Below are 14,019 nucleotides of genomic sequence, written 5' to 3'. Positions count from 1 at the left end.
AAAAATAAAAAAATATTACAAGAATTTTAAACTAATTACACCTACTCTAAGCCCCCTAAAAAAATAACAAAGCCCCCCAAAATAATAAAATGCCCTACCTTATTCTAAAATAAAAATTGTAACGCTCTTTTACCTTACCAGCCCTTAAAAGGGCCTTTTGCGGGGCATGCCCCAAAGAATTCTGCTCTTTTGCCTGTAAAAAAAACATACAATACCCCCCCCCCAACATTACAACCCACCACCCACATACCCCTAATCTAACCCAAACCCCCCTTAAATAAACCTAACACTAAGCCCCTGAAGATCTCCCTACCTTGTCTTCACCACGCCGGGTATCCCCGATCCGTCCAGAAGAGGGTCCGATGTCTTCATCCTATCTGGCAAGAAGAGCTCCTCCAGAGGGTTCAAAGTCTTCATCCTATCCGGGCAGAAGAGGAGATCCGGACCGGCAAACATCTTCATCCAGGCGGCATCTTCTATCTTCTTCCATCCGGCGCGGAGCTGGACCATCTTCAAGCAGCCGACGCGGAGCCATCCTTCTTCACCGACGGACTAACGACGAATGAAGGTTCCTTTAAGGGACGTCATCCAAGATGTCGTCCCTCGAATTCCGATTGGCTGATAGGATTCTATCAGCCAATCGGAATTAAGGTAGGAAAAATCTGATTGGCTGATTGAATCAGCCAATCAGATTCAAGTTCAATCCGATTGGCTGATTGGATCAGCCAATCAGCTTGAGCTCGCATTCTATTGGCTGATCGGGGTTAATACATTTATTAGAGTAGCGGTGAGGTCCGGTCGGCAGATTAGGTTTTAATAATTGTAGGTAGGTGGCGGCGACGTTGGGGGCGGCAGATTAGGGGTTAATAAATATAATATAGGGGTCGGCAGTGTTAGGGGCAGCAGATTAGGGGTACATAGGGATAACGTAGGTTGCGGCGGTGTCCATAAGCACCGCTGCTATTGAGAGTTGCAGTGGCGGTAAATTATGCTATACGCTCCCTTTTTGGAGCCTAACGCAGCCCTTCTGTGAACTCTAAATAGCAGCGGTATTTAAAAGGTGCGGGGGAAAAAATGCACGCGTAGCTAACGCACCCCTTTGGCCGCAGAACTCTAAATCTAGCCGATAGTTTGGATGGATTATACAATAAAAGTTGTATTAACTGACACTGGTATATATATATATATATATATATATATATATATATATATATATATATATATATAGCACATCACCACTTGTTAAACATAGGTAGTATTTTTGCCATATACCTGAAAGGCAAATCCCCTCCGAATTTCATGCGTCTGATCTTTGCTGTCTCAGAAAGATATGTTTATTGTCATCTTACAATGCTCTTTATATTATTTGCAGCAATTGTTCCCAAAAAGCTTTGAGCAATAGCACAAAAGGATAAATCCATTACAAAAAAGTATTAAGAATTCTTCTGCTCTTTATGACTATCATTTTTTCCCCCTACTGAGTAGCATATGAATCTAATAATTTTGTATCTCCATCTCTATTCCTTCCACTTTAGTGAAGTGTAATCTAGACTGTTTAACCTGCTTTCAATCTCCTGAACATTGTGACATCTGCCGTGATGAGACTCGGGTGCTGCAGATGGGACGCTGCGTGTACAGCTGTGGTCCTGGATTTTATCTGGATGGAAAAACATGTATAGGTAACCTGCGTGCCAATACTGAATACATTTTTATTTCATTAAAGGGACATGAAACCCAAATTTTTTGTTTCATGATTTAGGAAGAACATACAATTAAAAACAACTTTACAGTTTACTTCTATTATCAAATTTGTTTCATGCTCTTGGTATCATTTGTTGAAGGAGCAGTAATGCACTACTGGTTTCTTACTGAACATATGGGTGAGCCAATGACAATCATTATATATATGCAGCCACCAATAGGCAGGTAGAACCTAGATTATTTTCTGCTCCTGAACTTACCTAGATAAACCTTTTAAGCAAAGGATAAACGAGAAGGAAGAAAATGAAATAATAGTAAATAAGTAAGTAAATTGGAAAGTTGTTTAAAATTGTGTTCTCTATCTGAATCATGAATGTCTAATTATAACTTTAGTGTCCCTTTAAAAACATTAACTGTGCACAGCATAATAAACTCCTTTTGCCCAGTATAAAGCTTTCTAATGGTCAGAGAAAGGAGGTTTTAAACAAAAAAAAAATTTCTTCAAATAATGAATTTAATTTGCCTATTTATTATTTATGAAAAACAGAAAATGTATTCTGTTGTCATTCAGTGCCAATCAGATAATGGTTAATAAACTTGCCGGCATGTCAAAAGATGAAAAGTACAAAAAGCGCTTTGGAAATGTTTTATTATCTTTATAACTGTATCTAGAGGCATCATTTTTGTTGTGTTTCGGTTTCAAGAAAATCAAATTTTGCTTTGCATTGTAAATGCACATATTATTATATTGGAATATATGACCATGTTATGCTGAAAAAGGTAAAGTCAGTAATAGCATTTGGATAAAAAAAAATGTTATTGCGTTATATAAGATTAGGAAGCTCCACATTTTATTTCTTATGTGCTAAAACTTCTTAAAGTTTAAGATTGTGCCTGAAATAAAAAAGAAATTAGGTGTTAGAAAACTAGAATCTTGTTGCAGAAAGTAACAATTTAGCTCATCTAATATTTCTTCTGGTAAAATTGGATTGCCTTAAAGGGACATAATCAAATTTAAATGTGCAGGAGTGCATTTTTGTTTTTAATTGAAATACTTAAAAGTAAAATCTATCACTGTTTCTGCAGCATATGCACATATGCTATGCATGATCCACGCACCAATACTATGCCTTCTCAGAAGGTCCTCAGTGTGTGAGTATGACTCAAATTAAGTTATCATTGACACAGTACACATCACCACTTGCTCTGAGAGAGCATTGAGCATGGATAGCATATGTGTGTATGCCACTGTAGAAGTATTTCCAAGTATATTGCAAACATGCTTCCATTTAAAATTAAATCTTGGTTTTGACTATTCAGTCACTTTAAATTTATCCTTCATGAATATTCCAGGAGTTCTCAAATTCTTTGAATGTTTTGTTGGTTTTTTTTTTAATTCAAATTTTCTTTATTTAAAATAATAGCATACATAAAAAGGAGAAAAAAGAAAGGAAGGTAAGATAACACGTAAAAATATAAGAATTAACATAGTATGACACATAATTGCACCATACACAGATGGGAGATTTTAAGTAAACTTGAGCGATAAATCAGGCTGGAGAAAATAGTCTATATACCCATGAATACGCGAATATAAAAGTCTTAAAGTGAAGGTAAACTTACCCTAATGTCAACAGAGTATAGCATTTTGCTTGTAAAATAAATATGACTTTCATTCATCAATTCTAATATTTTTGTGTAGATGTAAAGTTATCGCAATATAAATCTATGCATAAATGAGCCGCAAATTCAACCCGTTTTTTTGGGGAGTTTTTACCTGTCGATCACGTTTTTCTTAAACCCAATTGAAATTCTGGCCGTTAGGCGGCCGTCACTCCACGTCATCCGCACCTTCTTTCAGCTGCTCATGCGCTATTAAATTTTTCGCCTCAATGAAATCCAAACGCGCTTCAGTTTCGCCCATGCGTATTTGTACGAGCTATGTATTAAATATGGAACGGGGATTATCGCATGCGCATTGAAAAGCGGCATTGTCGATTTGCGCATGCGCATTGTAATCCAATATCGCGAGCGCGCATCTGGGAGCACTTAGAGAGCGGGTGGGACCGCTGAAGACGTAACACAATACACAATAAGGAAGTAGGGCTTGGGAGGAGTCCGATCAAACAGTGGTGAATTATAACTATAATTTTTAATAAAACTATGGCAGAAAATGAAAAAATAACTAAGCGACTACATGAAGGGGATAATGATAAATGGTAGGTTGTCTTTAAGAAAGGCTAACTTTACCTTCACTTTAAATTCTCCACCGCAGCATCTCAGGAAATATCTTTCAATAAAGTAAATGAAATCAACATAACAAGGTTTCCAAGTAAGGGTCAGATTTTGAGTGGAGCGCTATTTAACACCCCTGCTTGAGCGTTAATTGTGCTAGAAGTAAGATTTTTGCGCTTGTCAGGTTGCGCTCATAATATGAGTTGAAAATAAACTGTTTTCGCTCTCACACTTTGAGCCATTATAACTTTTGTGTGCAATATTTTTTTTTAAAATAATTTTTATTAGATGGTGTTATTATGAGTGTAATGTATTTTAGATGTGTTTTGTTCAAATTTTATGTTTTGCAAAACAGTTATCTAGAACTCTGCAGTTGCGGTAATCATTCTAGTGTAAATCGCGATTGCGCTCAAGTGATCGCGCTTACTTTCAATCCCTGACGAGCGCAAAGCCTTGTTATAAACCCCTTTTTCTTCATAAATGGAAAGAGTCCATAGCTGCATTCATTACTTTTGGGAATTCAGAACCTGGCCCCCAGGAGGAGGCAAAGACAGCCCAGCCAAAGGCTCAAATACTCCTCCCACTTCCCTCATCCCCCATTCATTCTTGGCCTTTTCGTCCCAGGAGGTTGGCAGAGAAGTGTCAGAAGTTTTCAATAGTCTCTTATGGAGGGTAGTACTCTTCGGCATGGGACTGGAGTTTTAAGTAGTCCTGTCAGCCTCTCAGTGAGAGCATGGGTGAAAGTTAGAGTCCGGAGATGCAGGGAGAGTGTTTCTGCAAAACTATCCTGACTCATATTAACAGCTCTACAAGCAATCAGCGTTGACGAGTTTCACTGCCTGCTTTTTTCTCTCAAATCCATGGCAGAGGCAACGCTACTATCTGTCACACTTGAAGGGCCGTGTTCCTGTTCCACGGCGTAGATTCCGGTAAGATTGTTTTATTTTACTTTCATCATGGATGTATTGTAATTTCAACTGTTTATCCGAGAGGAGCTACAACCTTTCGGGGATAACTTTAACATAGTGTCTCAGTGATGCTCCTTTTTGTATCTAGGAATCAAGGGTTAATATTTCCTGAGGGGGATTATTGAACAGGGGGGTTTATAATCATGTTTGCTATGTCATTCTGTCTGCTACTGTGTAGTGTTGCTTCGGCTCATGGCTATTTTGGAACATAATGGCCTATGTCTAGTGACGCAGCCTTTTCAGTCGGGCGCGCTTTTGCATGCACTGCACGGTTTACCTTGTGTCTCCATTTCTGCGTTCCTGACCACGTGGCGACTGAGAAATTCTGGTTTGCTGGTGTCTGGTTCTCTGGAGGCTACAGTGTCCCAGTTATGGAGGATTCTTGGAGACAGATGTCTCTGATTCAGTTATGTTCCAAATGCCGTTTTAGAGTGCTCTCTTCCTCGGGGGGGAATCAGGTGTCCACCGAGCCGTCCATCTCTGAGGATTCTATTTCTCACGAGATGAGTTCCCTACCATCAACTCTTACTACACATGCAGGTAACCCAAATGCTACTTATCCTTTCTAGGGAATGTGGCCTGTTCCCACCGGAGGTTACGACATGGTTCCGCATAGTCATATCTTTGGCGCTGGCGCATCTGCACCTCCACCTCCCGGTAGTGTGCTTACAATATTGTCCGTGTTTCGTTAACCAGGGCTCGTCAGGCGTGGGATTGCCTGGTCCAGTTCAGCCTTCCGAGGGAGCGACTGCCCCTGAGGCCTCAGGGGGTCAACCTTCGGTGTTTCCTTTTGTCCCGGTGGATGTATGTTGCGCCTTTTGTTATAGACTGGCGCGCCTTCATGTCCTACTAAGGCACGTTTTTGGCGTTGCTGTAGGATCCCACTCTTAATGGCTCTGGGGATTCTCAGTCTTACTCTTCGACTGGCTTGCATACATAGACATAAGGGGATGAAGTAATCTTCTTATAGTCTTTGTTATTTATGTATCCTTTTCAAGTTCTGAGCTTGGAAGTCTCCGACCCCCTGTTGGGCTGTTCCTGCAGGGTCAGTCCGTTCTTCCTGGGCGATAACCTATAGGTTGCCTTATCTTTTATTTTCATCCGGTGAGGATGATTTTTATTTGGTCTAAAGCTCATGTTGTGGTGTGATGTTTCCTTCAGGAACTTTCCTCTCTGGAATTGATACTCACGATTTTGTGGTGGTACTCTTTACAAAAGTCTGTCTGACTGTTCTTATCCCTCCATCATCGGGGAAGACTCTATGTGGCCTTGACAGTGCTGGGGCCCTTGGTTTCAGGCTGGTCCTGACTGGGTACAAATCCTTCTGTCCTTGAGGCCTAGTTCAGACACGTTGCACATTTTTATGTCCGGTTGGTCCGGTGAGGGCGCCTAGTGATCACAATGATGTGTGTGGTTGTCTTGTTTTATTTTACAATACCAGGTTTTTTCAGGGACCCAATGTGGCGACATAGGGGCTAGCTCATTGGGCTTGCAAGCAGGTAGGCCAGAGTTCACATCCACCTTCGGGTACTGGTTATAAACTTTAAGGCCTGACTTGTTCTTTGGACGGAGTGTGCTCCTCTATGGGGAGTTTTTTTTCTCTGTTGGTCAACAGTGGTGTCTGGATGATTTTTTCATTCGGCCCGTGTTTTGATCATACTAGGGCTTCATGTCTTGTGGACATGCACGCTGTTCTTATCTGTGCCCTTCCCTTTGGAGGGGATAGTTTATCTTCCTTATGAGTTGGGGTTTCCTCTCTCTGGAGGGTCTTTGTCCTGCCCTGTGTGTAGGAGTTTGGATCAGGTGGCTTATTTCTGTAAGGAGCAGCATCTGCTGTTCTGTGGGCTCTGTTCCACCTATTGGAAATTGATCTCTCTTCCTAGAGACTGTCTAAGAGAGTTGTGACAGGTCTTCCTATGGATCTATTGCACTTTTCTCTGTTCCAGGTCCTAGGGGGTTCTCTTTGGGAGTGCCTATTTTAAAGGAGCGGATTGGGTTGGCACCTGAGCTCTGTTGGGGTGGGTGAGTCCCCCCTTTTTTTCTTTCCATTTCCTGGGGGCTTGTGGTTGGGGTCTTTCTGTCCCCCTGTCTATCAGACATGTCTGTCGTTTGGGCTGGTCTGGTGTTGGAGCAGGATATGAGATCTGTTGCTCTGCTATTCGTCCTCGGAGCATTCGAGGTACAGTAAGCCTTTTTGAGGTTTCTCCTTTCTCCACATTCAAGATTTGTGGCAAGGACTGGCGGCTCTTAGATAGCCTGCAACGTTATCTGCTGGTTAGTGGATACTTAGCAATCTGAAGGATCCTATCTTCAGCTGCTTTCTACTTGCCCTGCAAGTATTTAAGTTTCAGAGTCATTTTTAGATGACTGCAGCGTGCAGTGTTTTTGCTTCAGGTTTTGTTTATCAGATCTATCTGAGCTTGCTGCATGAGGTTTCGTTCTGAATATTTCTGTATTCTTAGATACCTTTTTGCGACTTGGGGACCTTCATCTTCAGTTGCTCCTAGAGTGCGGTTGCACTGTGTTAGAGGAGGATCCTGTCTCTTTTTCAGACTCCTGGTCTTATCCCGTGGTTTCTGTATTTCTGGGGTCTGGGCTTTGCCTCACCTTGTTTCTATGAGACTGGTTGGGTCTCTGTTAGCCTGACCCGGTTTCTCTGGTTTTGCTCTGTGTTTTTATTTAAGACTCGTTGTGCCCTTTTTAGGTTTTTTTTCTGGAAGTTCCTTATGCTTGCTGGTAGCTAGCTCAGCATACTAATGCACTGTGGCTACTCTGCACTGTAGCAAATCGAGGGTTGCAAGTTTGATCCCAGCGAGGTCTACTCAGCCTTTCCTCCTTTCGAGGTTGATAAAATGAGCAGCGCCTTGAGTCCCTTAAGGGGGATTAGCAATCATGTTTTCTCCGTGCCTTTTCTTCTTTGGGAAGAATATGGTAGTTTGTTCCCTTTCTTTAGTAAGGGGTGTGTTGTTTGGAGACCGACTTCTGGGGACGGTGTCTCTTGGAGGCTGTTGACTCAGTCGAGTCTAGTTCCTGCGGCCTCTAGCAAGGCTGTGGACTATCTGCAGGTCAGTGTCCTTGGGCTTTTTCTTTTTTTTTTTTTCCAAAGTTGTTCTCGGCTTCAGACGAAGCTGGATTTCGTTGGGTAGGGGTTTTCAGGCCTGGTGCCCTCAGAATGGGCCGCCTCTTGTACCCTCCCATTTTTTGCATTCAGTGTCCTCTATAGCTTGAGTATTGTTTTCCCAAAAGTAATGAATGCAGCTGTGGACTCTTTCCATTTATGAAGAAAAACTTAAATTATGCTTACCTGATAATTTTCTTTTCTTCAGATGGAAAGAGTCCACAGCTCCCCGCCCGTATTTTTTCTGTGAGGCGTCTGTTATTTTTGTTCTTCTGGCACCTTTTCACACTGATATTTCTTCTACTGTTCCTTGTTCCTCGGCAGAATGACTGGGGGATGAGGGAAGTGGGAGGAGTATTTGAGCCTTTGGCTGGGGTGTCTTTGCCTCCTCCTGGTGGCCAGGTTTTGAATTCCCAAAAGTAATGAATGCAGCTGTGGACTCTTTCCATCTGAAGAAAAGAAATCATCAGGTAAGCATAATTTAAGTTATCGATCGGGCACAAACATTTGTGCTCAACTCTTATTCTAGCCCTAAATGTCTAATATAGTAACCACATTAACATGATAGGCAGTTAAAGGGACACTGAACCCAATTTTTTTCTTTTGTGATTCAGATAGAGCATGACATTTTAAGCAACTTTCTAATTTACTCCTATTATCAATTTCTTTTCATTCTCTTGGTATCTTTATTTGAAATGCAAGAATGTAAGTTTAGATGCCGGCCCATTTTTGGTGAACAACCTGAGTTGTCCTTGCTGATTGGTGGATAAATTCATCCACCAATAAAAAAGTGCTGTCCAGAGACTGAATTAAAAAAAAGCTTAGATGCCTTCTTTTTCAAATAAAGATAGCAAGAGAACGAAGAAAAATTGATAATAGGAATAAATTAGAAAGTTGCTTAAAATTGCATGCTCTATCTGAATCACAAAAGAAAAAATTGGGGTTCAGTGTCCCTTTAAATAAAGACCAGTTAGTTTGTTTGTACATATCAAGAGAAGGGAAAGTACCTTTAATGTAAATAAGATACAGTGATATTTATAGGGAGTGGATAAACCCAAAAGAAATTCACAGACCTAGAGAAATTACCCTATAATTAAAATAAATAAATAAAAAATCTCTAGGTATAGTGAGAAATCTGGGACATAGCTTTAAACCCAGATTTGCTTAGGGTAATGGGGGTCACATAATAATTTATTGTCGGTTTGCAGCTGACCACATATCTAAAATAATTTCAAACACATCTAGTTGATTGGTTTGAAGGTAATGATACCTTTCTAATAGCAGGGTATGATATACGTGCTGTCTGAGATAGAAGGTGGTGAGCTTTCTTCCAATATCTAGGTAATAATATTTTGGCACAGTTAATTAATATACAGAAAAGCTTTTTTTTTAAAGTGATAGTAAACTCTCCCCTTTGTCAAAACAGATCTGGAATGCTAGCAATATTTTAGATGGAGTTTAATTTATCAGTTGTAATGAAGATACGAATACTTTTTAATGTATATATGAAATTCAAATATCCCGCGCTCCGGCTGCCCTCCTAAAAACTAATCTTTTTTTGTGAGGTTTAAACTGTTCTCCAATCAGCGCTCTAACTACAACAAAAGTGCCATATAGCTAAGGCGCTGATTGGAAAACTGTTCGCTCACAAAAAAAATTAGATTTGAAGTGGGTAGCCACAGCACGGCATATTTGAATTTCATACCTACATTAAAAAGTAAGTTATAGTGCATCTTTATTACAACTGATGAATTATACTCCATCTAAAATATCACTAACATTCTGGATCTATCTATTTATCCTTTAGCCTTGAGTCTTGAGAAAGGCCTGTTAAAGAGGCCGAAACGCGTTGACAATATTTGGTGAGCATTATTTCAACATTATTTATATTTTGAAATGTTATTGCACTATGTTACTTTTTTACCCTACAGGAATCACTAAAGGCAATATTGAAAGAAAAAGCACAGTTATTCAACTAAAAAGAAATACCATCATCACTTACATGGATACATTCACAAGGAGGATCATTCACTAATATTTAGTTACTGACACTATATACTTGGATTATATATATTCTAAACCCTATTATAACATTCACTCCAATTTTTTTATCACATTTTTGATCACGCATTTACATTTTTGGTTTTAATATTATTTTTTATCATATCTTATTATTTTTTCACATTTTTGGGGATCCCTAATATATTTTTTCACAGGACCAATTAAACATTTGCTATTTCTATTTTTGTTTTTTAACTCACATTTTTTCACTGGATTTTTTTTACTTTTTTCACTATAAAGGGGATTATATCACACACTCTTTGGAATCATTATCATCATTTAGAGATCATTTCATCTGACTCTTATTTGTTTATCTCCTTAACTGGCGATATTTTATTTTACAGTAATATTTATTATTGATTTATGATAGGATTCAATTGTCCAAATTGTCAATTGTTTTTATATCGTTCTTAATTGTATTTTAATATTATGTGTTACATGGATCCATGTTATTAATTATTATGTTAATACCTGAAATTATATGTTAATAAATGTTTGATTAGTATATGGAAAGTGACATCTCCATTGGTTCAATTTGTTAGATTCTTCCTTTGCCTTCATTTAGGCGCTTCTTGGATATTTTGCTATACATATTGTTCTATTTAGGGTGAGCTAGATACCCTATCATCCAGGAGCTATAAGGAAGTTGGTTGAGCGCTGTAAGATATTATAACCCCGATATTCATGTTAATGCTCATGTTAACGCTCGCTGGGTTAGCACGTAAACAGAGCTGTGGTTAACTGTTTCACAAAACAAAAAAGTGTCACAAAACACAAAAATACATTACAAAGTACAGTTACGCTCATAATAACAACATCTAATAAAAATTATTGAAAAAATATAGTACTCAAAAGTTATAAGGTCTCAGGCGTTAGAAAAATAAAAGCAGGCAAAGGGCTTTAACATTGAGATCTCTTCATGTCGGGGTTAGCGCCCTTTAGAACATGTGTTCAGGTTAGCGCGTGAGTAGCGGGTTAGGTTTTTGCTCCATTGACTTCTTTGGGGAATACATTATCTTGTGCGCTGTATTTTAATTGCGCTAGAAATAAATTGTTAGAGCGAGTCGGGTTAGTGCGAACGCTGTAACTTTTTACTCTCAACTTGTAATACCAGCGTAACCCGACGTGCGCAAAAAGCTTACTTCTAGCCCAATTAGCAATCAAGTAAAAGCACTAAATAGCGCTCCACTTGTAATCTGGCCCTCAGTTAGCTTGGCCCAGTCATTTAAAAAAAATAAAAAATGAAAATACCACCAAGTAGTTTGTTGTTAAAAAGTTGCTTTTTCAGCCTTAAGTGTTTATTTCAACAGAGCATAGTCCATGGCACTTTGAATTGTAAATTAAAAATAATATTATTTTTTTTTTTAAAGTTTAAAATAGTAGACCCAGACATAAACTGGCAACACAAACAATGCTGTGAACCCTCACTTGGGCTTCTCTTGTTATCATTGATTACGGTCCCTACATATAGTAGAAGCATTACTTCATTAAAGGGACAGTAAAGTCCAAATTAAACTATCATAATTTAGATAGAGCAAGCCATTTTAAACCACGTTCCAGTTTACATCTATTATCATAGTTTTCTTTGTTTTCTTTTTATCCTTTGTTGAAGAGTAAACCCAGGTAGGCTCGGGCAGCAGTGCGCTAGGGGGAGCTAGCTGGTGATTGGTGGCTGCACATATTTACCTATTGTTATTGGCTCACTCAATGTGTTCAGCTAGCTCCCATTTATCAATTTTGCTGTGTTTTCTTGGTATCGTTTGTTGACTACTAAACCTAGGTAGGCTGATAGGCGCGTGCATGTGTCTTTAGCATTCTATAGCATTCTTTAGCATTCTATGACTGCAACATTGCTATAAACATAACTGCAAACACTGCTACCAGATATCTAAATACACGTGCATGCTCCGGAGCTCACCTAGAATTACTCTTTAACAACTGATACAAAGAGAACTAAGCAAAATTGATAATATAAAATAAATTGATAATATAAATAAGTTTTTTTTTAAATGTCATGCTCTATCCAATCCATTTAAGTTTAATTTTTACTTTATTGTCTCTATAAAGTCTTCAGCACTTTTCAGGATTTTTTTTTTATTTATCTTGGATTATTGCTGATTTTCCATATTTTTGTTTGACAAATGTCACATCCATGGTTAATGCTAATGTTTTTTTTCCAGCTTGTAAAGAAATGTGCTCCAGTTGTCAGAATGGATTTGAGTGCACATCTTGTAAAGAACCTCTGCTCATGAAACATGGCCAGTGTGTGACCTCATGCGGAGATGGCTATGTCCAAGACCAGCTTACTTGTACAGGTACTTTGCAATTTTTGAGGTCATGTAGTATTTAGTTTGGGGACAATTTAAAAAAAGGCATATTTATATACAGAGGCATAACTAGACCACGCTGGGCCCCAGAGCAAAGGCTGCGTCAGGGGCCCCCATTTCAACATCATCCTTTCTGGCTAATTCCAATTAGTAGAATCTGAGCTGGTAGCCACATAGGAGAAAGACGAGCCGCTTCTCTGTGACTGCAGCTTATCCTGCCCCCTTTGTTTGTATGTTAAAGAGGACATGTACACCCTTCCTGTACAATTATGGTGGCAGTTTTTTTCTGTTCTGCAACACTGTGGCGGCCATCTTGGAAATTTTACCACAATATTGTAAATCGATTGCAGGACAAAGATGCGCCCCTTTGAAGTGTGGGCTCTGTTGTTCCACCCCTGTTCATATACATTGTATGAATGTAGGTAGAGTATATTATAATGTAAAGGTGTTGTTTGTTTTCTGTGTTCAGCATTTGTCTAGTAAGGTGAAAATCTTTGATGACAGCACTATATAAAAGCTACGTAGGCATGTAGGACAAATATATATAAAAAAGGACATAAAACACCTTGTGATTACAAGATTTTTAGATGGTCTCACAATAAATTACTGTATATTCTTTTTAAATGGAAAGAGTCCACAGCTGCATTCATTACTTTTGGGGAAAAAGAACGACACCCCAGCCAAAGATTTAAATACTCCTCCCACTCCCCTCATCCCCCAGTCATTCTTTGCTTTTCGTCAGCTTTTCCCAAAATATATTTATGATTCAAAACCTAGACCAAAATAATATTAAGTTTTCTTTTTTCCTATTGCGTCCTGGGCTACTATACCAAAATGCTGGACCACAGAATATCACTGATAAGAACGTGTTATTCAAAATGTTTTTTTCCTGTTGCTAATGTCATCTTTTTAGAATGACGCATATTTAAAATGTCAACAATTTCTAAATAATAGTAGTAATTTTAATACTGACATGGACTTGGTCTTTTGCAATAGTGGGTTAGAATGTATTGCAACATTCTGTAGCCTTCTCTAGCAGGCAAACAATTAACCCTGAGTGAAAGAATGAAAACGAGGAGAAGCGCTAAAAAAGCTAAAGGTGCTAAACAGTTTAAAAATAATTGCTATGCAGACAAATTGAGATAAAATAGGATAAATTTACTTGCTTAACAAATATAATTTAAAACAAACAATCACATTGGTACATGTCCTGCAAAAAAGAAAAAGACATAGATCACTTAAAAATCGGACGTCTCCGATGTATAAAAAACACAAAATAAAAACTGCTGTTGCCAATATAAACCTTGTCTCAGTATTATGAGGGGAGGTCGGCATCAAATCTAAAGTCCTCAGATGATTCAAAAGAGAACCGAAGCCGGGTAAGTGTAAACCCGTTTTACCTTTAGGTGTACCGTCCGTGTATCAAGAGTCACCTCCGTGAGGCGTATACGTGTCCCGTGACGTCACAAATCGGGAGGCGTCGTCTCTGTAGGGCAATCCTATTGGTCAGGATAGCTTGAAGGTAAACTATAGCGGCCGCTATAATATAGATGGTGAACTCTCTCAAGCCCTGTAAGAGGGAGAAACGCATTGATGACAGTTACAGCTG

General features: G+C 38.9%; 1 protein-coding gene across 1 annotated transcript in view; it reads left to right on the top strand.

Moving 5' to 3' along the window:
* Window positions 1-14,019, top strand: part of FRAS1 (Fraser extracellular matrix complex subunit 1) — an 868,578-nt gene that overhangs the window by 358,675 nt on the left and 495,884 nt on the right. The window contains 2 exon segments of the mRNA XM_053703296.1: window positions 1,536-1,679; window positions 12,264-12,398. Coding sequence (XP_053559271.1) covers window positions 1,536-1,679; window positions 12,264-12,398 — 279 coding nt within the window.

This window comes from Bombina bombina, chromosome 2 (genome assembly GCF_027579735.1).
Source record: "Bombina bombina isolate aBomBom1 chromosome 2, aBomBom1.pri, whole genome shotgun sequence".
Classification (NCBI taxonomy): domain Eukaryota; kingdom Metazoa; phylum Chordata; class Amphibia; order Anura; family Bombinatoridae; genus Bombina; species Bombina bombina.
Note: the sequence above shows the minus strand (reverse complement) of the source record. Positions and strands in the feature narration are given on the sequence as shown.